The 27672-nt window shown below is 44.3% G+C and overlaps 1 protein-coding gene across 2 annotated transcripts; it reads right to left on the minus strand.

Annotated features, from left to right (window-relative positions):
* Nucleotides 1-4976: 4976 nt before the first annotated feature.
* klhl24a (kelch-like family member 24a) lies at nucleotides 4977-26447 on the minus strand. 2 transcript variants are annotated; one of them, XM_042094464.1, is made up of 8 exons: nucleotides 26248-26447; nucleotides 23791-24772; nucleotides 21602-21786; nucleotides 17556-17674; nucleotides 10610-10798; nucleotides 8638-8826; nucleotides 7994-8231; nucleotides 4977-7941 (listed from the first exon to the last, which is right to left on the minus strand). In XM_042094464.1, the coding sequence occupies exons 2-7, from the start codon at nucleotides 24711-24713 to the stop codon at nucleotides 8031-8033; spliced, it is 1806 nt and encodes a 601-aa protein (XP_041950398.1). In that variant the 5' UTR covers nucleotides 24714-24772; nucleotides 26248-26447; the 3' UTR covers nucleotides 4977-7941; nucleotides 7994-8030. The 2 variants fall into 2 exon arrangements, with proteins under 2 accessions (XP_041950398.1, XP_041950387.1); XM_042094453.1 differs by having other exon boundaries at nucleotides 4977-8231.
* Nucleotides 26448-27672: the final 1225 nt, after the last annotated feature.

A 27672-nucleotide genomic window follows, 5' to 3' on the forward strand; every position in this document is an offset into this window, starting at 1 on the left:
TCATTTCAGAACAATAGTTTATACACCGTTACAAACCCCTAGTCTCTATTGGTCTCTGTTGACAAATAGTTTAATTTTCACAGTTTTGTTTGGAAGGCTATCACATCACATCATGCATCTGAGGGCTGACAGAGAGGAAGGAACATTAGCCTACAAAATAAAGTAGTATTAGGAAGCCCACATCACTGGTTTGCGTATTAATACTGCCATGCCTTGTCACTGATTAAGTAATGCATTGTTCCCAAAAGCAGGATGATGTTTTAAAAGGTACAAAGTCCAAAAGTCATCAGGGCTTTTTAAGTTACCGAGGCAAGTCAAAGTGGACAAGGATAAAGAGATGAAGATCAGTTCCTTTGAGCTTTCTGAGGAATAACTTTGTGTCATAGTTAAAATATGTCAACAAGTCAACAATCAAAGGAATTATGACAAATGGAGCATAGCGTTAGTTCAGGCAGGCCACGGAGTCACACCCAGCACTTGGCTAACTGCTCAGCTGACCCAGCTGATTGATCAGCTGATCACTCGCTCTTATATTGGTGGACATCATTCAGAGCGCCCTTTTTGAGCTGCTGTAGCCTGCCTACTCTTGCCGCTAGTGTTGACATTGATGTCTGGTCTGTTCTGTACCCTATGGGGGTTTATCTTGCTGCTCTCTCTGCCTTAGGCTTTCCACTTGAATTTCCCCTGGGGATCAATAAAGTATATCTATCTATCTATCTATCTATCTATCTATCTATCTATCTATGTTTGCACGTGGAAGGGCAGGGGGCTCCCAGAACAGAGCCATACCGCCAAATGAAACATTATGCATTACCAATAACCTTCTTGACAAAGTGATCCAGACTGAAATCAGTTTCTTGGACATCTCTGAGGCATGTCTTTGTGCATGTGGGTGTACTGTAAAAGAATAATTTAGTATTTAGTATAATTTAGTCCAAGTATTTGATTATTAGACATCTCTCTTGTCAAGCTATCTCTTTCCAGATTGTTTTGTTCAGCTTAAATGTCTTTGAAATTTAGAACAAGGATGACAGAGGTAACAGAAGAAGTCATGCAGGAAGGAACATTAAAAAATAAATTGTTAGGAAGCCCGCATTGCTGATTTCCGTGTGAATCCTGTTTTGTTCTGGTGAAATCAGTGATATATGGAAAGTCAATCTACCAGCTAGTATGAGTATGTGGAATGTAAAGCATCTGAACCATCTCTTTCCAGAGCAAAACCTCTCCATTAGTATGGAGCATTGCATTCATGACATCCTGTGGTAGTACCAGGTAAATAAATCTTCCCTCCACATCACCATCATCTACATGAGACAGGCTACAAGTCATTTGAACAGGCTTTATTGTAGCATTACAAACATACCTGTCAGCAAGAAAAAAACAAAAAAAACAATCAGCAAAGAAGTCAACACAAGTTCTGGTGTACCGCAATTTACGCTTGTCAATTTGTCTCCATCTCCTATTCCATGCCCTACTCTTGCAACTTTTGTGTAAATGAATGTGTGCATTTGCTTGTGTGTATATGTGTGCTTCTCTGTGTGTGTGTTTTCCCTTGTGAGTGTGTGTGTTTGTGGGTGTGTGTTTGGGTGTGTTTATGTGGGTGTGTGGGTGTGTTTGTGCATGCGTGCTTGTACGTGTTTGTGTTTATGTGTATGTGAGTCTGTGCGTGCGTGCCTGTGTGTGTGCATGTGCGTGCATGCGTACATATGCCTGCATGTCTACTGTGTGTGTGTGTGTGTGTGTCTATGTGTGTGTATTTATGCGTGTGTGATTGTGAGTGTTTGCGTACCTGTGTATGTGTGTGTGTGTGTGTGCCTGCAAGTGTTTGCATGTATCTTTACGTGTGTGTTTGCATTTGTTCATGAGTGCATGTGTGTGTGCATGCGTAGTGTACAGTGACTAAATGTTCACATATATTCATTTTTTGTATGGTCCCCCATGAACGTAATTCCACGAAACTTGCCATGCATTCAGAGGGTGTCATACCTAGGCCCTATGGTTCTCGAGATATTCACAGAAAACCGTATCCAAGGAGCCCGATGCGGCAGATGGGTGACGGATCAAAACGAAAAACAATGGTTCCATGTCATACTTGTGGGGCTACATGCCCACCAAGTTTCATGAGCCCTGGTCTTTCAGTGTCCCGAGAATCGTTCACACAAAAGTACTAAAGTTATGGATGTTTTTAAATGTTATTTTATAATTGTTATGTATTGACTGGTGCTGAGAGAGTGATAAGGCACACTGTATTTCATTGCTGTGGTTCTTTGTACTAAATATGCATATGACAATAAACCTGAACTGAAATAAACTGAACTGAAGAAAAAATTAAAATAAAATCCGGAAGAAAAACTCATAATTACCTCTTTAAATTGTGTTTGACTTTGGTTATCATAGAAGGACATGTAGACATACTCAAATATAAGACAAAAAAACAAATATGTCCAATTTAAGTTCATCTGTCAATTAGAGACAGAGGCCAAGACTTAAACAGTGACATGATAGCAATATAACATGCAGTCAAAGCAAGTTTAGTGCTTTAGTTGATTCTGCATGCACAGGCATTGTGCTCATGCATGTTGGAGCGCTTTCAAATCAAGAAAGTAAATGAAAGGAGACAAAAAGAAATCTTCATGTCAGCATGATATGAAGATTATTATACAACATGATCATGTTTTAAAAGGATCAAAGTCCAAAACATACTATAAAAGTCATCAGGGCTCTTTAAGTTACTGAGGCAAGTCAAAGTGGACAAAGAAAAGAGATGAAGATAAATCAGTTCCTTTGAGCTTTCTGAGGAATAACTCTGTACACTGCATAAGTATAAAAGTCATAGTTGTCATAGTAAGATGTCATGTCAACAAGTCAACAATCAAAGATATAACGATAAATCAGTTTCTTGGACTTCTCTGAGGAATGTCTTAGTGCATGTGGGTGTAGAAAGAAAATAATGATGTCCAAGTATTTGATTATCAGACATTTCTCTTGTCAAGCCATCTCTTTCCAGAGCAATGAATCTCCATCATTATGAACCATTGCATTTATGACATCCTGTGATAGTGGTACCAAGTAAATATATCTTCCCTCTGCATCACAAATGTGGGATGTGGAATGTGGGATGCTTCTGAAAGATGACAGAGGAAACAGAAGAACTAGGAACATAGAAAAGAAATGTTTAGGAAGCCCACATTACTGTTTGGTCAAATCAAAGTGAATTCATCATGATTCCCATGACGGTCATATATATATATATATTTGCAGTATAATGCCTTGTCATATAAAGCATTGACTATTCTTCTTATACGAACCACTTTTACGAACCACAATTATGTTGAATAATTCTAGTTGATAGCCACAGACATTCGTTGTGGGAAATTAGCTTTTGGAGTGCATGTGGAAATCACAGGATTTCTTATTTGCTTAATCAAACCTGCCCCCCCCCCCCACATCTGGTCACAGGGCAAAGGTTAAAAAACATGAACATATGCAAATTTGCCTGACCTCACAGGCCAGGGGCCTCATTTACTAGATCACCTGTAGACCTCAGATTACTTGCAGTACCCCGGCATTACCACAAGGAAATGGTCGTACGTCAAATTTGAACCTGACATGGAGATAAGCACTTTTCCACGTCAAAGACGGCTTTTATAAATCTGAGCGTTGGCATGGATTTGAGCGTACGCACGGTCTAAGATCAAATCTGTGCGTAAGAACGCTTTATAAATGAGGCCCCTGTCCTCCCCTTCACATTGGCTAATTATCTGTGGAGGGGTTTATGTTAAATGGAAGAAACCCCATAAAGATGATGAGCATATAAGGTTTATGGTTTCACAATGGCTTATCGGTAGTCATACGGAAGGCACCAACACAGAGACGGAGATTAGTGACTACTTCAGTATTTCTGCAGAACTACTAATTATGGCTAGAAGCCCATCATTTGTCATTGTGGTATTTCCCCTCTCCAACACAGCTACCATAACATTGAGGCCTTTAGGAGCCTCTTTCTGATAGACCAAACAGTCATTCATGAGACAGGCCACAAGTCATTTGATCAGTATTTTTGTCAAAATATGCTTGTAGACTTTATTTTGTAGACAATTATGTTGGATAATTTTAGTTGATAGCCACAGACATAAATTCACGTTTGGAGGGTATGGGGAAATCACATGATTTCTTATTTGCTTCATCAAACGTGGGACTAAAATATAACATTTATTTTTTTATTTATATTTATGTGCATATATTGGATCTTCCATATAAATGCCACAAATCCAGCAGGAGGGATGTATTGAAACATCTCTGATGTACAGAGAAACATATCTGCTAGATAGAGGCCTGTCATTATACTACTGAGAAAAGAATAATGTCTTCCCCTGGGGATCAATAAAGTATATCTATCTATCTATCTATCTATCTATCTATCTATGTTTGCACGTGGAAGGGCAGGGGGCTCCCAGAACAGAGCCATACCGCCAAATGAAACATTATGCATTACCAATAACCTTCTTGACAAAGTGATCCTGACTGAAATCAGTTTCTTGGACATCTCTGAGGCATGTCTTTGTGCATGTGGTGTACTGTAAAAGAATAATGTCCAAGTATTTGATTATTAGACATCTCTCTTGTCAAGCCATCTCTTTCCAGATTGTTTTGTTCAGCTTAAATGTCTTTGAAATTTAGAACAAGGATGAGAGGTAACAGAAGAAATCATGCAGGAAGGAACATTACAAAATAAATTATTAGGAAGCCCACATTGGTGATTTTTTTCAGAAAAAAATCCTGTTTTGTTCTGGTGAAATCAGTGATATACGGAAAGTCAATCTACCATCAGCTACACGGCTGCGTGAGTATGTGGAACGTAAAGTATTTGAGTCATCTCAAATGCACATTGCATTCATGACATCCTGTGGTAGTACCAGGTAAATAAATCTTCCCTCCACATCACCATCATTTACAAAAATGAGAAAGGCCATAAATTATTTGCATACAAACAGGCTTTATTGTAGCATTACAAACATAACTGTCAGAAAGAAAAAACAAAACAATTAGCAAAGAAGTCAATCATCAGGCATGTTAAAGAGAGATAACAAAGGCACTCAAATTGATCGTTCCATTTCAACACAAGATCTCTGAGGCACATTTTACGCACTGTCTGGTTCAGGGCTCTTTTCTATTTGGCTGACAAGTGCTGTGCATGAGTGCATGATATGAATAACACTACTCCATAAATCCATAAATTTAGCATTGTGCAGGAAGCTGGCGCACCAGGCCCTCTGAGTTCTTATGCTTACATCATTTCTAGATTTCCACACCCTGCAGTTATCTCTGGTATACCACACCATTTTCCACGACTACATGATAAAAATGTCCATTCGCACAAGGAAAAGGCACTAATTTTACACTAGGTCACCCATTCATACACTCCTTCCCTCATCCCACGCGCTCCATCACTCCAAACAACTGTCCAGTAGTCTCCCCAGACTAAAGGCAGCTCTGACTGACTTGGTTCCTGGTGATATGACAGCACGTGCTCATGCCTGATGCTCTTGATTAAAGCCTTAACCATGCAGCCCTACACATGTAGTTGGCCAGCAAATAAATCGGAGGTGAGGATCACACTCAATCCTTCCCAAAACAAAATATCACCCTTACAAAAAAACAAGTCACAAACACACCACACACACACACACACATTTCCACAACCCTAAAAACACAAAAAATAAGCAAAATCAATGAAAGGCAGGAACAACGAAAAAAAAAAAAAAAAAAAAAAACCAGGTGTTTTATTAGTCATAAAATGCTGACACCCTAATAGTTGGTTGAACTCTGTGACGATGACAGTCCACCAGACTCATTTAGCCCTCTCACGTGTGCATGCTACAATATGTAAGCACACACCAAAGGCAGTCTGTCTCCAGGGGCTAAAGACCTCAACAGTGTGTGTGTGTGCATGAAACTATCTATCACTCTGTCTGTGTGTGTGTCTATGCCTCTCTCACTGTTTTCCTCATTGTATGTGTGTGTGCATGTATGTTTCTTTTATCACTTTGTCTTTGTGTATTTCTACAGTATTGTGTGTGTGTGTGGAGATCTTCCCAAGAGAGGAGCTCCAACATTTCCGTGAGCAGTGCCAGCATTCCTGTCGCTATCTGTGGATGACGAGGGGAGGCTGGCATGTGTGGCGCTGCTAAACTGGGCTAATTATGGCTTCAGCTCCATGGTAGTGCTATGAGCCTCTGACTCTTATTTCCCCTCGGCTCCAACTAGGCCTGAGACATTCCTGTGGCGGTGTCATGTCCCTGAACGTGTACAGATGTTAGCCAGTTCACATCTTCTGGCAGGCTATTGGATCAAGAGGAGGCTGTTTGACCTCCTCTGTGCTTCCTACACACACACACACACACACACACACACACACACACACACACACACACACTTGAAAATCAGAAAGTAAATAAAATAAAATGAAAAGAAAGCCTTCTATGCATCTCCAATCCTGACATTCAGAAAAGAAATAAGTTGGATCCCATCCACACAAGTGCATAACTGGGGCTCTTAAGTTTTGAAAGGACATTTAAAAGGCACGATTGGTATTAAAATGCAAAATAGAAACATTTAAATACAAAAAAAAAAATTGTTTCACAGCAATACAATTCTATTCCAGCGGCAATACATTTACTGACCGTTATTGAGAACGCATTCAATCCTCATTAACCAGACATCATCAATCACCCAAACAAGGCCCACACCAAGACTACATCACTACTAAGCACACCTGTATATATGTATGTGGGTTACTGCAAGATACATCCACCACACACAGTTTTTGTTTCTCTGCAGAGCGAAAACAGCAATTCAATAAATACTGTTCTCCAGGGCTTTGAGCGCTACAGGCTTTGAATCTTAAAAGTTCCTTCCAATGAAGGAATGAAGGTTGTTATTTTTAGTCTTAAGAACAGTAAAAGATGTGTCAAAATGTAAAGTTCATATACAGGAAGTTGAGTTCTTTCACATTCTTGTTGAACAAGAAAGGTTATTGAGGTTCTTAATGAAACTTTTTGTCAGTGAATATTACATAACCAAATGAATTTTGGTATGTCAGCCTGTCAGAAAGCAAGCCCTGTGTGCAGTCTCACAATTGTCCCACAGAAAGAAATAGAAATCACTCAACCACTCACCCAGTCTCTACCTTACACTCTAAACTAGTGTCAGTACAAACAACATCTACACATGAATACCATATCTAATTATGCTACACGTAGTAAAATAGCTTACAAAACATAACTTAAGATGATATAAAAAAAAATCAATAAAATCAACACATACTTCACAACATGAGGGTATAAACACAATGACGGAAGAGAGGGGGGGGGTAAAATATATTGACTAACAAAATAAGGAGCCATGTGAAAAGAACAGTGCCTTGAGAAACAACACTACCAGAACCCACTGGCAGCTGCTAGAACCCAGTAGAACCAGGTGGAACCTAGTTCTCTCGTTACTGCTTTGATTACAAACAACCCGAGATGAGGAAAGTAATGATACCTTTCATAGTCACCCTCACAATCGGCCTGTTCCGAAGAACAGGTCATTGTCCTTTATGAGGGCGATAAGGATTCATTTTTAGTCTCTGGGCTTATGGGAAACATGACCTTTTGACCTGTGAGCGTGCTGGTGTGCTGAGCTGTGCGCCATCGTACAAAGGTGAGGCGTACCGACCACTCTGAGGAAGGCCAATCATGTAGGAAAGAGAGAGCAATCAGCCGAGCATATATAGTTAAACTGTAAATGAGTTCCAAGGAGCTTGTGAAGAAATGACTTTATGTATTTGTGTCACTGTACATGTGGATTCTAGTTTTTTTTTCTATATACATGAAAATGGGTCCATTATTGTATCTTTACATGTGTGTTTCTGAGTCCTAGGTTATTTTAATGTGTTTATGTGTGTGTGTGTGTGTGTGTGTGTGTGTGTGTGTGTGTGTGTGTGTGTGTGTGTGTGTGTGTGTGTGTGTGTGTGTTTAGTGCTGTTATCAAGGCCGGTGGAACTTGTCGTTGTAGCGGTGGATGGTGACACAGCCGTGGTAGGAGATGGGCCGGGGCATGGCGGCCACGCCGGTGATGATGCCAGAGGCCGGGTCGTAGCACAGGATGGTGTCCGTGGCCTCGCCCGTCTCACCCCGACCGCCCAGGATGAAGATCTTCCCATTACACACAGACATGCCACAGCTCTCCTGCACAAGAGAGAGAGGGGGGGTGGGGGGTGAGAAGATGAGACAAACTTACAAACAAAACACTTTAAAATCACTGTCAATCACTTAGGTCACATTTAGATGACATTATCTAAGGAGGCACTGGACTGGGCGACTGATGATCGAGCTATGTTTAAAGCCTTTTTTAACATACAATATTTGTGTTCTTTTTAATTATGTTCCAAAATAAATGACCTCTGTGAAGAGCTGGTTTGAGATGCTCCGATGACATTCAGCATGGCAGTGAAAATAGCTTACGTGAGACTGAATAACCAACTACAGGGATATCTGACCCTCGCGGCCCAGTGAAAATTGCTGACAAGTCATTATGAGCTACAACAGGATTCCCAGGACATGGGGTCATCTGAAACATGGCCTGGGGTCTCACCAGTTTGTTGAAGGTGCTGGCCACGTGCATCCAGTAGTCCTGCGCCGGGTCGTAGCAGTAGATGGCTTTGGTCAGCCCACCGGCCACGTAGATGAGGTTGTTCAGGGAGACGGCAGTGATGCAGCGCTTGGCGATGGGGATGCTGGCCCTCAGCAACCAGCTGTCCGTCTCTGGGTCATAGCACTGGACCTGGGGGGAGAGAGGACGGTGGGGGGTGCACGTGAGCTACCCGGGGTCTTTAAATAGCACTCATCAGGGTCAGACACACAACCATACCAAAAGAGGCTTGCTGGAGAGGACCCGTGGGTGCATGTAAACAGCTGCTGTGCTTTTCCATTTTTGATTTTCATGTGTTGTTTGTTTCAATGTTTCAGATCCCTCTGTGACACAATGGAGACTTTGTCAAACTGCTATGGCGGAGTGGGGGCCTACTAGGAACATGCAGGTGCATTTCACTGAAACTCCACACTCTACTCGAGAAAATATGTGGGCTCACATATTTCAGATCAACGCAACGGAATTTTCGCAATGCAGGACACACTGTACCAGATAGATGTACAATCTTTCTCCACTAGAGCACGACCCATAACCAGTTGGGCCACAGTCACTATCTGAAGCGCTGAAGACTGAACTGACTGTCTCTTGACATTATAATGCGGCTCGTCTTTCTGCCTACGCAATCACACGGCTCTCTGAGGCTCTGATCTCCCTTCGCTGGCAGTCAGTAATAGCACTGGCCAGCGTAGCAGATGTCATGCTGAAATCTGAGCCAGGCCATAGACAGTAAAAGAAATCTGAGCCAGGCAGACGAGAAGCAGAGCCCTGTGACGATGATAATTTGAACAAAGAACGACAGAAAACAAAGTGTTCATCCTGCATAGCTGTTCCTGAGGTCCACCTGTCACTCCGGTAGAGCTCAGAAGCACACACACACACGCATAGACACTCTGACAAATGTGCACATGTACATAAACACATACAGGTGCACACCTATATACACACACCTAGGCAGATTTGTACAAAAATACAAACAGGTGTGTACACATACACACAAACGTCCCACAGAGGGAATTTCAAATGCTAGCAGGTGGTCGAACAAAAACAGAAAAGAAAACCCCTGCACGCAACATGTGTGCCATTGTCAATGTTTGGAGACTGTTCAATTTAACATAGTGCCTGACAACCGTAATGACGCCGACTCTTTGTTGAGTCAGAGTTGGAGTGTTGACCTATTTTTAAGGCTTTCAGGCACCATGCGTCATGTTGACAGATTTCCTCTTGATGAGAAGGTTACACAAGCCGGCACATAAAGTCCCGGCTCAGGTGGGGCACGGAGAGTGCACCTGAACAAAAGAGCTGCTCAAAGATACCGCCTCCAGGTTGACTAGTCTCCACCAGTGCCAGTGGATAGACACCAACAGACATTTGTCATCAAACATGCACAGCGACCTGACACAAGGACAATGTGATGGGGGCTGCTCATATCTGTCCAATTAGTGCTGTACACACATATTGGTGAAGATGGTCACTTGTCTCCCTGTGGCCACTGTGTAGAGTGAGTTCCCTGATTTACCCCTAATAATCAGGTGTCAGTGTGGATTGGTGATGTATGTGAACTGAATGAAAGCTGTAAGTACTGCTGTAAGTCTTCTTGGGTAAAAAGTGTCTGCCAAATGAACAAACGTACATGTAAATGTAGCAAATGTTCCTCGGTTCAATTAATCTGAACGCACCTCTTATTTAAGCGCGTGTGCATGACCAATACATTACCGTTTTCTGATCTTATCTGAGGTCTGAATTTAAAGCCAATGACAAAGACTAATTCAAATTCAAGAGAGATCTTCTTCCTAACCGGCCAGTTTACAGTATGAGATCAGTTGAATGGAAACAGGAAACCAGATGGGGGCTTTTTGACAGAGTCCATTCTCAAAGAGTCAAAAGAGAGGAAGAGCCGTTCTGGCAGTCCACTAACCTTGTCTGAGCAGTTGTAGTCGTCGGGCCCACCCCCGATAACGAAGAGCTTGCCCGCGCAGCTGGCTGTGGCCGGTGAGCTGACGGCCTCCTTCATGGGGGCCACCTCCGTCCAGCGGTTGGAAAAGGAGTCGTAGCACTCCATGCTGCTCAGGCGGCACTGCCCGTCATAGCCTCCTACAGCATACACCTAGACACACACACACAAGCAGACAAAACAAAAACATGTCAGTCAGAAACAAAGTGTCACTGAGATAGAGCAGCCAAACTGATTAGGGTTTTTCTGTAGAATCCCTCAACAAGTAGGGACATGTCACATACATATTAAATCTCTGTGCTGCCCAAAACATTTATCAAAAGGACCACACACACACACACATGCATTTTTATATACATTGCTGTGGTCATAATAATGGTAAATGATACACCGTTGTTCTTAGTGCAGTCCTATGCTATGCTTTGGCACTGCTCCATCTGTTTATGTCTATGGAGTGCCACAGTATGCCAGCCAAAAGAAGATCTTAGAGATGGGTTACTGCCACCTCACATCACTACCTTTTTCAGACAGGACATAAGTTCACAGCCCGCATATTGTCCTTATCAGTTCCTGCATGGAGTCATGCATTCATGCTAATCTGAAGAACCTAATTTCTCGCAAGGAAGTGGAATGGACACATCAAAGCGCTCCATCAAGCAGCCACTCTAAAACCATGAGGAAAAAAATGACGACACAGTGGCTTGAATGGCACGTCTGATATGTGGGTCAATGCGATCTGTTCTACCTACTTGCTGGCGTGCTCCTACATACACGCGGTCCTTTGTGGTGGGGTTTGACGGCCGGTCCGGAGGAATGCTTTTAGAAGCTGCAACACCAACAGCAGGCATTGCTTCAGGCCCCAGAAGATGGAGGGCCTTGAGTGTGTGGGTGTATGTTTGTGCGGTTCGGTGTGTGTTGGGGGTGGGGGGGTAACAAAAGTGTGTCTATCCAATCGCACGCACCTGTTACGGAGAGCAATATCCCACAAGTATTCCATAGACGCAATTTGAACCATCACTCTAACAGAAAGACAGACAGAATGTCTAACTCCACCACAAATGAGTTTCCGTCAGTTCGTCTCAACATCAAGTGGCCTGCCAGATGACAGACGTGAATTAACATAAAGCTGGAGATTGGCACCAAGTGCAGAGTATACACAATATCTAATAATCAAGATTACCAGGGCACTGATGGCTCTGCACACTGCCTGAGGAATAGTTTCACAACTCGCACAGAGAGAGCAGAGGAAAGAGGGAGGGAGAGAGAGAGAGGGAGAAGGGTTTTTGTAATTCAATTCCACCCATGAGATCTAATCAGCAAGGGGGATCAACTGTCTCTCAGTGTACGACAGTATGAAAATATGTGACTGATGTATATAGAGAGAAATCCCTACAAGGAAGAAATATAATGAAATGCTATTGTTGAGCTTCCGTGCTTCCTGTATAAAAGGAAGGGGTCTATCAACGCTGAACACTGACAGGTGTTACGACAGCAAAACAGGTGTTATGACATTTCAGTGAGGTTACATACCTGCAACAAGTGGCCCAACATCACCAATGGCAAAACACTTAAAGCGATGGTTCGGAGTAATTTCACCCTAGGGTCCTTAGGGACCATGACCCCGAGCCAAACACCCTCCAAGAACCTGTTTTCCCTTGGTCGAGCCCTGGTCGAGTAGCGCTGTCAGAAACTAATGAGTTTCTGCAGGCGTAATGGAGCCAACTTAGTATCTCGTAAATGACCCCACTAATAATGCCCTGAATGGTACGAAACTTCTACAGTAGTACAACTATGTTCTTTACTCATAAAACGAGGCATTGAAAAGTTTGTCTGTCTGTCTGTCTGTCTGCCTGTCTCTCTCTCTCTCTCTCTCACACACACATTGGGGTACAGTACACAGTACACAGAGGCTCTGTCATTGCTTTAGAGGACAGAGATCTCTGGTGTATGACAGGAAGGGGGGGAGAGAGGGGAAATGTCTTCACTGTTTTCCTAGTCACAGTCCAAAATATACAGGGGGGGGATGAAGAGAGAGATAGATAAATAGAGGGAGAAAGAGAGAGAAATGGTGTGTGAGAGAGAGAGAGAGAGAGAGAGGCCCTGTTGTTATGACAGAGGACTCCTGGGAGGAAAACAAAGAGAGCTGACCTACAATCCCCCATCTGCCTCCAAAACCAGTCCAACAGGAAGTGAGAGCACACGCGCACACACACACACACACACACACACACACACACACACACACACACACACACACACACACACACACACAAAAGTTCAGAGTTCCTTTATGGCACTACAAATGTTCACATGATCTGGCCACCCAAGGGTAATCTCCTTTTGCAGAAAAACGTGCAGGAGGCATAGGCAGTAACTTGATCCCTACCCTGGAAAGAAAACACATTTCCCTGGAATTGCTGACACGTAACTTAAATGACAGGCCAGTCTATCTAATGACACAACTGCACATGAATTCAAAAAGATAAAAGGGCTGCACATCTACCCCATGACGCCAGATAAGAGGCCAAACAGTGAGGATCGTTACACACTGTTTCCCCTTTAATATCGGGGGGGGGAGAGAAGTTCACAGTGCTTGTTCCTCTTCTAATGGGGGAGGACGTTATCCAGGTGGACGTTTTTTAAGAAGGGGTTCATTTTAGAGTAGACTGTAGTAGACCCAACTGACAGTGTGATCTGTTTGGCCCTCTAGAAAGCCATAGGCGAGGATAGTAAATCAGAGAGACACACACATCTCCTCTGCAATCCGTGAGTGTTTCTACATGAAGGAGAGCAGCCAGATAGCATACCAGAGAGAAACACCAGCCTGAGTCTCCCCCCACCCCCTTTCCAGACCCATGGGGTCAAAAAAGGTAAAGCTAGAACAGTGTCAACAGAGCTTCAGAAAAGCACTGGCGCTGAGCTGGTGAGGAGGGATAAACAGAGCTATAAACAGGCACCCGGATAGGGGCTGATTACGGACACGGCTCGGCCCACTTCTTGCAAGGAGCTCAGCTCCAGCTACGCCTGTTGCTATGAGGTCGAGAAAAAGTGATGTCAGTGTGTTTGTGTGTGTGTGTGTGTATGTGTGTGTGTGTGTGTGTGTGTGTGTGTGTGTGTGTGTGTGTAGGAGTTCATACTGGCCAGGTCCAGCGTGGCATAGATGAGTAATGTATTCAGCCTTAACCTGTTTCTTAATGAGTCACATACGTAGCTACATGGAAGTGCTAAGAGGACATACTTTGTTAAGTCAGTTGTATCCAAAGTTCCCATGCACGCTTCAATACACAAACACACCTAAACAGAATCACATGCAAGCTGTACACAAACACACACACAGATACACATACAGACACACACACAGATAGACACACACACACACACACACACACACACAAATGCTCACACAAAAGCACATACACTCACAAACATGAACACTCGAACTGAAAACAACAAGCAAACAAGCTGCAGAACTAAGATAGAAGTATACATTTTTAACATCTGGAACCTACAAAAATACCAAGCCAACACTCAGGGTTTCCCGCAGGAAATGTCAAGGGGTTAGGTCGTAGGTCCGGTGTGTGGGGGGGGGGGGGGTTGAGGGGGGGATGGTCTGGTATCGGTTGCCATCCGAGTGGGGGGGGGGGGGGGGTTCTTGTATCGGTTGCCGTCGGTGGGGGGGTGTGGGTGTTGGCATATTGTTTGTGCGATACACTACAGACTCTGTATATTTAACAATTATTTATTAAAACACACCAGCTTCTCAAAATAACAGTTAACAAAGAACAAAGTAACAACACCAAACAAACTATTACAAACTATAGAACAAGTGCAAAAGAAAGTGCAAAACAACAAAATGTGCAAATGTGATCAGTCACTACTTATGGCAGAGCTGGCAACTAGCATTGTTACAAGCCATCCTCCTTGGCTTTAAAAAGATCATTTCAAGGGCCCTTTGGTAATTGCACTGTTTTACAATTGGACCATTAATGCTTATCTTCATGCAGGCTGTCAGACTGTTGACCTGCAGCCTGTTCCGCAAGTCTGTCCTGATCTATACACCGAGAGTGAATGAAGTTTAGATCATTTTATAGTTTTGTGTAATATGGATGGAATTTGAGCGCGGAGCGCTTTTTAATTTAGAGGCCGGAGTGGCCGCTCTGTTCTGCTCCCATACCGCTTACACCACGAGTCTGAGGCATGCCCACTAATAAAACCAAGACCGTTAAATTTCAAAGATATTGGCCATATAGCCTAAGTTCGTTGATGGGGATGGAGTTAGCTAAATAATTTAGAAAGCATACGCGTAGGCACGGATGGGCCTGGACGGGCCTACGCCCGTCTATTGTCAGTCTTGCGCGTCCGATTAGACGCGCAAGTCAACACTGTGCTGAGAGCAGGTGGCTGTTTACTCGGTCGCTTCTCCGGTCAAATTCGCGTCAGGTAAATTTAGCTCCCCGGTCCCAAAGAACTAAGAGCAACGGCAATATATTTCACTCAGAACATTTATTTTAAAAGACTGCAACACTGATAGTGCAACAACAAACAAGCTTGGCAACGTTAACTAAAGGGATCAGTCGGGATTAATTGCCAAAAGAACGAAAATGACAAATCACGCAGTCGGCTAAATATTTTAAACTTGCGCCAAACGGATGAACCCAGCATCGGTGCGTCTTGCATAAATTAAAACACAAATTGAAGCAACAACCTGATCATTGGACAACCCTACCACTAAACCTTTCCATAGGCCTGCAACGTTTATGACATAAAAAGTGGAATATGAACGCATTTCATCACACCTGACAATTAAACGGAGCTGTGGCTGTTCGCGATTTGACTGATTCTTGAGAACGAGGAGCGAGATATTTGCACCGCTCAGCTCCGCTCACTAGCTCTGATTCGGAGGCATATCACATATGTGAAGATGATAAAATCTGATTATTTTTCATGATTTCACGATTCATGACACGTTTCTTCTTATTTTTTAATGCGTTCTGTGGAGAAGGGAGATTGGCGTTGGTCACGGTTTGGAATGAAAGGGAGAAAACAGGACAAAGTAACACGTTTTTTTTTTTTTGACGACGTATAGTTAAGGCGGCAGGCTTGTTTTGCCAAGGCTGTTGTTTTGACTGCAAAGTGCTGCGGGAAACCCTGAACACAGACACTTGTAAAAGAATGTGTTTTTCTCTGGGTAATGTACACATGTCCACGCTCTGTTACCCAATTCCACTTTAAGGCCACCGCACGACACACACAGTCTTATGCGGGCCCAGCTCTGGCCCCCAGCCAGCACGCGTTCCGCACGCGTCGTTCCGCAATCGCTAGGGTAGAGTGGTGGCTCCCACGTAACAAGGCGGGAGGCATCAACAGGTTCTGCCAGGGCACCACTGACCCGTGTCTGCGTGTGAAAACAGAAAAATGCACAGCCGGAGAGCAAAACAAACCAGCCGATGGGGAGGATTTTTAATCCTTCTTTTGGCTTAAAGCACTCCTTTCTGAGTGCATTCCCAGAGAGAGAGAGAGAGAGAGAGAGAAAAAAACCCAAAACAACAGAAAGTCGATTAAGGCAGAGCGTACCGCTCACTTCCGCTGCAGAAAGCAAATGACTAACCGCAGGGCCCAAGTGCAGGGCTGGTGTTTGGTTCGGGTGAGCTGTGCCAGGGCCACATCACTTAGCAGGGCCCTCTGAATGCACACATGAAAGCATGCTTCTTCACAAGCCCAAACCATCGATCAGAGTGGACCCGAAACGAACTCACAACCACATCTGAGCCCTCTCAGACAGCCACAAATAGGAATGTAATTGAGATGTGCATAAACATGCATTTGTTTGCGTGCCAAAAAACAGCCTTATTTCTAGCTATGTGAGACACAATGCAGTGCATTGTCTTTGTCAAGTAAAAAAAAAAAATCCCTTAATGCATCTATTATATTCTGCACCACGCATAGAACACATAGAGGCACAGTCACACAGAAAGTCCTGTGTTTGAGTGACTGATCATGCCCTTCACCAATTCTCATGTCCCGATTCCACACTTGGAGGTGGACCAGGGCAGTGCAGGCAGAGACTTTCTAATGTGGAGACACAGCACTCAAAAAATACTCTATAGAAATGCATGGGGCTAGTTTGTCACGCCAATATGGCCGATGTCTACACATATCCCACCCCTTCCTCGGCAAAACGTTGACATGTGAATACATTGAGCCAATCATATGGTGTGTTGTGAAGACATCGTGCCAGTCATGTGTTGTGATCTCGCCGCTGGAGCATGATTGGTGTCGTGAAGCCATGCGCACGCGCAGTTCGACCCAAAGACTGTGCTCGATGAGTGCCCATAAAACGTTGGTATATGGCCGCCGAGTGGAGGGACTTGCCTAAAAGGACTTTGGTGCAGGTCCCAAGAGGACACGAGGGCCTGTCTTGATGACTCTCTCCCTGACCTAGCCATACTGTAGTAGAGGCTTTTTACGCCCACAATTCAGCGTTTTCCTACTGATTTAAGTGCGTTGAATACTGTGGTCCAGTGCAGCATGTCCTCTGGGGCCAAAGTTAACAGTGAGTACAATTGATTTTATTGGACCAAACACTTGAGTTAGTATTACTGGGGTCGAGATAACCCTCAAAGATGCTGTGACCAAATGACATGTTTTCAAAAGCGTATGGATTCAGCTTCTTCTACACTGCATGCATTAGTCTGCAGTGTCATCATATGTAAATATAGGCAGACTCTGGGTCATTTGGGCATCGCCTACGGCACTGTGTGTAAGTAATAGACCTCCACACCCCAGACACACACATATTTACATCAACACTCACATGCCATGCATGGGCAGATGTGCAAGCGATCTTGAGTTGATCAGAAGACTTGATGTATGAAAACGTGACATCAACGGAGAGTCCTGATTGGCTTACCTTCCCCAGGAGGACTGCCATCTTGTGACGCCAACGCCCCTTATTGAGGGAGGCCACTCGGATCCACAGGTTGAGCTGCGAGTTGTACATCCACACATCCCTGCTGTTGATGCGGCCACCTGAAAGAACAACATAAGTGCTCTCTTAGAGGGAGCAAATCCTGTAAAGCCATCCATGACTGCATCAGTGGATGCTAAGTTCCTGTTGCTCATATAAAAACACGCTCTCTGATAAAAAAAAGGAAACCCTCTATTTTGTTCAAGTCCTGTTTCAAAAACATTTCGCAATACACCAATCTCGCAATGGAATAATACATAGCATTGTTAACTGATAATTATCTTTGTGCATCGTACATAGGTATCCATATGTCTGAGGCCCTGTGGGGGAAAAAAAAACTCAGAAAAAAAAGTAAATCCCATCTTTTGTTCAAGTCTTGTTAGAAAAACAATACACATTACACTGGAATAATGCATAGCATTATCTTTGCCCGTACAACATCTGTGCATCATACGTAGGTTCCAAGCACTTTCCGCCAATAACAAATCACATTACAGGGAATCTATTGTACTGCGGTCATCTCCGCCCTGTACCTGTGCATGCAAGACGCATTATAGTGCTCTGAAAAACAGCCAGAAAGCCAACTGTACTTTCCTATGATGAACTTTCTCCTAGAAAATACCCCCCCCCCCCCCCCACAGTTTCCCATTCCCTGCCTAAAGCATCCAATGCAGACTGTAAACAAAACATTATGTATGTGGCATATCCCAACTGTAAGAAGGAACACATATTGACTCTTAATTATACTGTGAGATACGGGGCACAAACGGAACGTGTTAGGACAGGTCCTATTCTTGCTCATTACATTCTTTGAACATGTATTAACACAGGATCAGAAACTTTGAGGCTGGATTGAGACTTCCTGCTTCTCTCAATTTTTTTTTTTTTTTTTTTGGGGGGGGTTCTCCCTAGAAGGTTGATAACATTTGAGCCAGACAGGTGATTCTCTGTTCCAGTCACGTTTCTTACAGGCCCAGGCACAGCCTCTTGCCTTCACACAGCATACAGCACCTGTCTCCCTCACCCTCTACAAAGACACACACACACATACACACAAACAAAGGCACAATCACAAGCACAAACATTCAGGCGCATGCACACACACACTCACACAAAGGCACAAGCACTCAGGCACTTGCGCGCACGCGCGCGCACACACACACACGCACACACACACACACACACACACACACACAGGCACAACAGCCAGACACAACCTTGGTAACAAAGAGTCCCGTAGTGAAAACAGTGACAGTGTGGCGTCAGTACTTTATGTGTGAACAAAGCCTTCTCAAACCTACCAACCCACACAGTGCAGTCATCTGTTTTCTTTCCTCTCCTTTTTTCAAAAGAGCTGAAGTGTGAAGAGGAAGAGGAGGCTGCGGAGGAAGAGAAAGATCCCAAACGGGGGAAATTCTAAATTGAACCAAGTATGTAAAGGTGTGAAGGACACATGCGTCAGAGCAGAGGCGGTGACAAGACGTCAATCATCAACACTGTGTGTATCTATCTGTGTGTGTGTGTGTGTGTGTAGCCACCTTCTCCTTCCAGGAATGGTCACTAGGTCACAGTCTTACCCAGCACTGAGGTATAGGGTACCTCAGGAAGGAACAAAAGCTGCCCCTAGAACGCGCCAAACCCCAGAGTACAGACTGGTCTTTCAGGACTAGCACTAAGGAAACCTGTTAGTAACAAACTGGTTGAGGTACAGTACAACTGTTCTCTCACTCAAACTACTTCTGCTATACACCAGGTGTTAAACATCCGTAAAAATGAGCTGAGAACGTGTTTTGCTTAAATTGGAAATGGCTTCTCATAAGACAGGCCACACATTAACGTAAGAACCTGTTTTACATGACTAGTAAATAAGCACATGTAGACTCTTCCAGACACAAAGCAGACACTGGCTGACACAGATTGACTGATGACAGAGGGGATACACAGAGGAAGAGAGAGAGAGATATACACACACACACACACACACACACACACACATTGACATTTCTATAAGTCTGCTCTCAGGCACGTAGGAACTTTTTTTCTGAAGCCTGAAGTGATGTCCTGGGCCAACGCGCACACATAGATGACAGACAGACAGACGACACCTAAGCAAATGCATAAACAATGCACACACACACACACACACACACACACACATCACGTACACACAAACACCTGAATTGATCAACGGCAACAGGGAAATACATTTAATAGGACAGCATTCAGACCTTAAGCAAATTTCATTGTTTTGTTTTGACCTTGAAACCCCAGGTCTTGTTTTTAAAGGCAATCCCCAGGGCCCTTAGATGAGAGACCTCTCTCTCTCTCTCTCTCTCTCTCTCTCTCTCTCTCTCTCTCTCTCTCTGGGTGAGTATGGAGGGGCAGTGGTGTGACCGGGTTAGAAGTGGTGGTGTCTGCTTCTCGCCTCAAACATGATCCAGTTTAAGCTGCAGCTCAACATAGCCCTGTTTGGAGTGGAGCCAGCACACGTGCACAGACATATTAGGACAGGGAGGAGGGGAGCGAGGAAGAGAGGGAGAGACGGAGAGGGGACAGGAAGAGGGATAGAGAATGTGAGAGAGAAGGAGAGGAGAGAGAGAGGGAGAGAGAGGGAGAGAGAGAGAGAGAGAGAGAGAGAGGCACAGGCACAGGCAAAGGAAAGAATGTTTACAAAGTTGAGTGGTAAAAACCGTACAGTTGGGGGGAGGGCGGAGAAGATATGAAAAACAGAGTCAGGGTAGAGACAGAGGGAGAGCGAGAGAAACAGAGAGAGAAATAAGAAGGGTGGGAGAAACAGATTACAACAGAAGAATAGAAAAACAGCAAGAAAGAGAGCAAGAGAGACCCAATAACATCTAGAGAAACAGACCAACAGTCCATCCAGAGAGAGAGTGGGGGAAAGAGAGCAGGGAGTAGGGGGGAGGGTAGTGATCGCCTTTTTCAAACAGCTGCTGGCAGGTCCACTGACAAAAGACACGTGAGAGCAAGAAGTATGAATCCCTCTCTCCCACCCCGACTCTGTTCTCCACCCCCTCCCTCTATCCTTGTGCCAGCTCTTCTTCTTCAGTGTGATCTCTCCCTCCTGCCCCCATCTCTCTCTAGGCTATCTCTCTCCCGGATCGCTTTCCAGCACGTCTGGCAGCCTGTACTGGCAGTTTGCTTCTCAGCTCTCAGGCTGCTTTTAAAATGCGGTCACTGTTTTAGCTTCAAACATTATCAACGCTCCGTGGGCAAAAACTCTTAGTGAGATTGATATGGATATTTATGGTATTATACATAAACACATGGTCTTTAGCCAACCATACTGACCAGGCCCTTCGGCACGGATGACTCATATAATATGGCATTACGTTATTGCATTACTTTAAATGATCTGGATAAACATATCTGTGTCAAAAACTAACTTTGTCTGAAGCTAACCATAAATGGTCCAAAGTGTTAAGTTCCTAAACCACAATTAGATTAAAAAAAAAAAAAAAAGCGCACAGATTGCATATCGAGAAGTGAACTTGCACAGCGAGTATGTTTCCCTGAATGACGTGATTGTTCCGTTCATGTAAAAACATGTGCCAGGGTTGCTTTTCTTTACGAGCGAGGTTATGGCACGACTTTGGTGCCTGTGCCCATCCCACAATGCATTGCACTGGTCAACACAGCTCCAGTGAGGCAACAAGGCCCTGGGGCAATTGAAGTTGAACTCGCTCACGGTGTGAACAACATGTGTTGCTTCACTCTTTTGTCTGAAACCTTGCACACGCTCAACTTAAGTGCTGGTGAAAAACCAAAAAAAAACATATCAGCTCTTTTTTTTCCTTTTATTTTTGTTCCTTTTTTCTCTCCTTCTTTGCTAGCCAGGATCACTTCACACAGAGTCTGGCAGTGGTTATGGTCCACTTATCACATTTGTCGCTATGGGAAACAGTAACCACAGCGACCTCTTATCAAGCAAACCAAAGTATGGCTTTCACACTGCAGACAGGCTTGCTCACCTGAGACCAGGATGTCGTTCCTGAGGGCGCAGACTGCATACTCCGACTTGGTGAACTCGGGCAGCTTGGCCAGAGACCTCCACTCGCCCGTGACGGGGTCGTAGCACTCGGTGTAGGGCAGGTTGAAACCGCCCACTCTCTCACAGCCTCCCACCACCACAATCACCTCTGAGAAGCCTGTGGACCTGCAAAGGGGTAGGCACATGTTAGACAGGGGACAAAAGCCACAATGAACTTCCTAAAAACATTTCCATTTCCAATTAGAGAGGAACTGGGTGGGACTTTGTCTCCAAGCGTTCAGTCATATTGAGTGTCATACAACGATGGCTGCCAAGTTGGCAAATCAGAGTGCTCAGAGGAAACACTGAGGCAGCGCTAACGACAGTGTGGAGAGTTCAGACACGCTTTTCAAGTTGGTGCTGGAAAAAACGGACTGTTCGTTTCTTACAAGTTCTAACATTATACAACATTAAGCAGGATCTAGATAAATATACATGAAATGGAGAAGATGAAGGACAGTATTTACGAGGTATTTAGTAAATACGAGGTGGGATAATTGTAGATTGCTGTTTCTTTTTGAACCATGTGAAAGTTAACAGAAGAAGCTCCCCAGACAGGTAAACACACAGTCACACACACACACACACACACACACACACAACCACATGCACACACACACAACCACAGGTTGGGTAAGGAAGCCAACTGAGGAGGAGTTTGTCCCCAGGGCTTCCTCTGTTGACTCCATGGGGGTGGGGGCAGAGGACACTAATCTGCCTGGATACTGACACTTCATGCTCCCGCGGGCCAGGGAATGGAACAGCTCACAGACGGTCCGCTACATGCACCCCTCCTAAACTAGAGCTCGTGCTCGGTGATGGGAGAGCGCTGGACGCGTGAGGAGAACTCTCTGAGCTGTGACGCCTCGGTGCCCAGTGTGTGACTCAGTGACTAAACACATCACAACACCTCAACTGAACCCTCTGCCATTACACTAATACTGCCATATCAGCACAACAGATACCACACTCTTTCAGAGGTCTTGAGGATAGATTGTTTTTTCTTTAAGTCCCAGAAACAGACTGTGATGACAGTGTTGCGTTGCTATGACAGGCACTTCTGCACTAATAGAAGCTTCACACAAAGTGTTAAAATAAAGGGTTAGTGATGGAAAGAAATCAGACTGAGTTCACTGCTCTACAGGTAAGCCAGGAGAGGTGTTTAAGGAAAGGAAAGGCAGGGCACACATTATGGTAGGTTGCAACACCGCTGTTGCTGGGCGGAATGTGTATGAACAAGTCACAGTAGTTTCCTTAATCAGGTGAGAGAGAAAAACAGGTCTGTGAGAGATCTTTGCCCTAAGGAGGTAATGTCGTTAGGTCTGTTCTGTTGGCCCCAGCACAGAACCGTTTACCAGTTTTGCATTTATTCAAACTCTTTACCCCAAATCCAGTACCAGAATTTTATCTGTTCATAGGTGCTTCCCTGATGCCCCAGCCAACACAAACATTTTAACAACAGAAATTACAAAACACCTGTGTTTACAACAAACATGCAAGGACAAGCTTTTAAACCTTTTAAACCACATTCCTGATGCCTATTGCCTATTGCCCACATGCCTATTAACAAGACCTCATTTAATATAATAAATATAAATCCTTCAACAGGGAATCACTGCTTGAAAATGTTCCTCAACAAAAACTTCACCAAGTTGGCACCCTGCTTAAAAAAAAATATATATATATATATAAATAATATATATAAAATGGGGAAAAAAATATTTTTGCCATGAAGAATTTAAACTTCAAAGTAGCTGCCATTGAATCTAGACAGTCAGTCTCAGACTTTAAAGTCGATACGTTGTAGATTGAAGTCGACATGATATTCCAACTTTATTCTTCATAGTCTTTATAGACTTTATTAGTCAGTATATTGTCGAGTTAATGGCAAAAATATTTTTTTCTTCATGTGTGGCCCTAATACTCACCCAGGTGAGTCGCCATCTTCCCCTGCTGATCTTATTACCCACCTGTTGGCCAGGTCCTGAGTAGCATCCTCATTAAAATAAACAAAAAACTTCCCCAGGTAAGTGTTGTTTTCTTCAGCTTAAACAACACTCTTTGTAATATGAAGACCCCCAGGTAAACCACCCTCTGCCCCTCCTGACAAACACCCCAAAGGTCACCCACCTGCGTGGCCGGGTCCTGGGGGACATCATCTCGTTGCCCAGCACGTGGTAGCGCCGGGCCTCGTGCAGCAGCTGGTAGCAGTCGGGGTCCACCTGGATGAGCTGGTCGCCCTCCACCGTCTGGACAAAGTAGTTGGGGTGCAGCAGCGGCAGGCGCACGTGCTGGAGCAGTTCTTTGAGCACGGTCTTGCGCTCGGCCGTGCTGTGGTACACCCAGCGCATGGCCGCCTCGAACACCATTTCCTCCTTGCCGATGGTCAGCTCGTCACTGGCGATGTACTCCTCCAGCTCCTCCTTGCGCAGGTCTAGGAACTCCTCGTGCTGCGCCACGTCTGCGAAGTTCTGCAGGGTGTAGGCGCGGCAGCGACTGGCCAGCTGCTTGAGGGAGTGGGTGTCGGCGAAGCGGCGAATGCCCAGGCAGTTGCACGGGTCCAGCTGATCTTCCAGGAACTTGGCGCAGGCGTCACGCAACGGGAAGATCTGGAACAGGCTGGAGGTCTCGAAGAGGTACTGGACGTTGTGTGTGGTGATCTTGGCACGGCCTGAGTAGACGTACTGCAGGAAGGTCTCCATGGCCTCGGCCAGGATGCCATTGATCTCCACCAACATCTCGCGGCTCTCGCGGTGGTCGTTGCAGAACATGGCACGAAAGTAACTGCTGCAGGCCGAGAGCACGGCACGGTGGCAGTGGAACTGCCGGCCCTCCACGCAGATCACCACATCAGTGAAGAGGCGGTTGTCGCGGAACTCGTTGAAGGCCTGCAAAATGCCCTCGCCATGCAGGCCGCCCGAGCAGAAGTCGAACGCATCGTCATGGCCGCTCAGGTTCTTAGAGTCCACGTCGAACACCTTGCGCTTCACTGCAGGGGAGTCGCGCACCCCCGAGTCCTCCCGGTTCAGCCTCCGGCCCAGGATCAGCACCATGGCTGTGCCTCTACGTCCAACAGAGTCCTGACGTCAAACGCTGGCTCTGCAAACAGTGCCTGAGGAAACCCAAAGAGACCATTACGTCATGAACACCCACACACACAGATCTTTCAAATCCCCTATGAAGTGCTGAGGGAGCCTCTGCTGGATCTGACCTGCTGCCAACTTTTATTGGCTATTCTCAATTATCACATGCCTGTACACCGAGTTGCTATGATCAAGAATATGGTGTGTCTATTTAGAATCTAGTTGTTTCAGAGAAAAGAATCCTAAGTGCTTAAGCAGTCTACCCGAGTCCTACAGCCTCAGGTTGGCAAATTCTTGCTTATCACTGGGGAATAGACAGGGAAGATTCACAGAAGACCCTGAGGTGCCTCACACGACTGAAAACAACTCCTGAAACCATGTGGTATACCATGTCAATAGCAGTGGTGCCTTAAAGCAAGGGAACATTAGTTGAAAAGTTCAGTAAACTGTAAAAAACGAAAAACAGCACTCCAGGTTGCGCAACTGGCAGCGCATAACGCAAATGTGTCAATCATGTTTGTTTTGGTTGTAGGAGGGAATGGGGTAAAGGAAACTAGAGCCTTGCGTCATCTCAACGGCCATGCTCATTCAGCCACGATGAGAGAACAATGCAACACCTGGCACCAATAAATTGATTACCTCAATATAGCTCTATTTGTTTTGGATTCTCACTTGATTTGAAATAAACAAATAGTTGAACATCTATGTAGATTCATTGTGTTAAATGAAACCATATTTTTTGATTGATGTTGATATGTTGATGTTGCACACAGAAATCCCTCAACAGGCCTTTTGTTTATCTTGTCTTATTAAATAGACTAATAAATAAAATTAAAATAAAAGACATACTAATCGGTAGGCTACACTTAATACCCAGGCTCTACGCTAAAATGAATCTGTTTGTATAATTTCAATACGTCTGGTTCACCTTTACATTTAGGACAATTTCAAGTTGTCCGACATTAAAACCAAAACTCTCGGCTAGGCTGACTCCTCACAGCGTCACTGATGAGGAATTGTTCTGTTAACATGTGACTGCAGTCAGTTATGATTATCAATACAATTCATATCCAATGACGACCCACATACTAATGTGTTACAAACATGCGATATTGTGCCAAAACACATGTTATAATTCATTTATTGACAATATAGGGTAACTATTCTAAATATAGTTCACTATTTTTGTCGACTGCAATTACAACTCAAGCATGTTATCACCAGTGTACTGTATAACATTTGTCCAGGTTGTAACGTTACCTGTTGAAAAAGGTGAAAACGGAGGAAAACTGTTTGCCGGTGCAAAACAGAAGAAATTCACCAAAAAGCGGCAATATATGCATAGGCCTACTTCTGCCAGGGACCAAATATAGACATGTTTACACAACCTGAAATATTCAGATATAAAACTGTGTGTTGGGGGCAATAAATAGGCTAAATAGGCTGTAAGGCAGCGAACAACACCACCGGACTATGTGACGCATTTCATAGGGTCTTGTCTTACCTTCAGTGGTATCAAAGACTCCTGCTGGAAATGCAATATTTGGAAAGTTGAAAAACAAAGTCCATAAGAAAGAAAGTGTCAGATAGTTGCTTGTCCAAATTGTATAGTATAGGCTACGTTGAAAGGTATATATTCCTCAGTGACCGTGTCATGTTGTCTCGGAGAGATTTAGTTGGCACAAAGAAGTCTGGAAAAGGACAATAGTGCAGGGTTATTTATGTCACATCCTCAGCACCTCTCGAACTTGACATTGGTTGGGTGTTCATGGGAAGTGTATTTTTCACAGAGCGCATGACTTGGACTGTCTATAAACTCAGGGACAACACTTCCCACAATCCTTCAGAGGAACATTCCACGTGGATAGCTTGTTTGCAAACAAAACAACGAGGAAGACGGATCGACCGTTTGAGGAAGTTGAAACTAGTGAAGTTGCCAGTCCGGTGTTGAGGGAAGTTGCTAACTAGACAATAGGACTTAATAAAACGGTGACAATGTTGTGAGATGCAGTAGCATTTCTTCTCCAGATTTTATTTGGACACAAAGCTGGCATATAAACAAAGAAAAGCTTTAATTAAGGAAAAAACACAAGCCTATGGACTTGTCCACTCCCCAATGGGCCTATAATTAACATTTATCGACACTTATGTGTACAGTGCATCTGGGCTCAAAAAACAAATGTAGTGGCCTATCCTAAACCTTTAAAATACATAAATAATACTCATTGGACAGTTGGGGTGCACATTAACATACTTCGTCTGAGAACACTTTGTCCTCCAGTGCAAAGAAAACGTGTGTTAACCCTCTGTGAGACATTTGGTGGAAAACAAGGCTAGGCTACTCCATAGGACACTGGCACCCTCAGGTGGTGATTTATTGAAACATCCTACCTAGAAAAAGAAAGCTTCGCCTGGTATCACTGAAATAGCAATAATGTTGAAAGTTACATATAGTTGAATAACAAAAAGTGTCAAATAGCATCAACAGGCCTACCATCAGATTTGTACCAATCAGGGGTTATGCTAAATGGGGAACTCATTACATCATCAAGACCCTCTTTTAGGACCTCCCAAAAAATGAAACACTGAAAATTGTCATCTTGCATAATGGTCTAACTCCACAATTCATTAGTAGGCTACCACACAGTTTAGAGTCCTTTGTTTTCAGGAGTGGTTTTCGGAACTACACAAGTTGTTTCCAAACGAATCTCTGATTTTGGTTAACAGAAACTTTAACAGCCGGGTCCAAGGAAGTGCAGTCATTGATGTAGAGGGAGAAGAACATGGGGGAGGATACCCTGAGGAGAGGAGCACCAGTGCTGATTGCCCATTACAGAAGTGGCTTCTCCCAGTCTCACCCATCACTGACAAATGGCAGGAGGTATATTGAGCTGGAAGAGCTTGAAGGAGAAAATGTCAGGAATGATGG

This window comes from Alosa sapidissima, chromosome 1, assembly GCF_018492685.1.
Source record: "Alosa sapidissima isolate fAloSap1 chromosome 1, fAloSap1.pri, whole genome shotgun sequence".
NCBI classification, from domain to species: Eukaryota; Metazoa; Chordata; class Actinopteri; order Clupeiformes; family Clupeidae; genus Alosa; species Alosa sapidissima.

Excerpts from the sequence above, each read along its gene's own strand:
- klhl24a (XM_042094464.1), bottom strand. The coding sequence starts at position 24,713 with ATGGTGCTGATCCTGGGCCGGAGGCTGAACCGGGAGGACTCGGGGGTG. Across the intron at positions 17,675-21,601 it reads GAACGACATCCTGGTCTCAG|GTGGCCGCATCAACAGCAGG; the intron begins GTGAGCAAGCCT and ends TTGTTCTTTCAG. Across the intron at positions 10,799-17,555 it reads TGGCAGTCCTCCTGGGGAAG|GTGTATGCTGTAGGAGGCTA; the intron begins GTAAGCCAATCA and ends GTGTGTGTCTAG.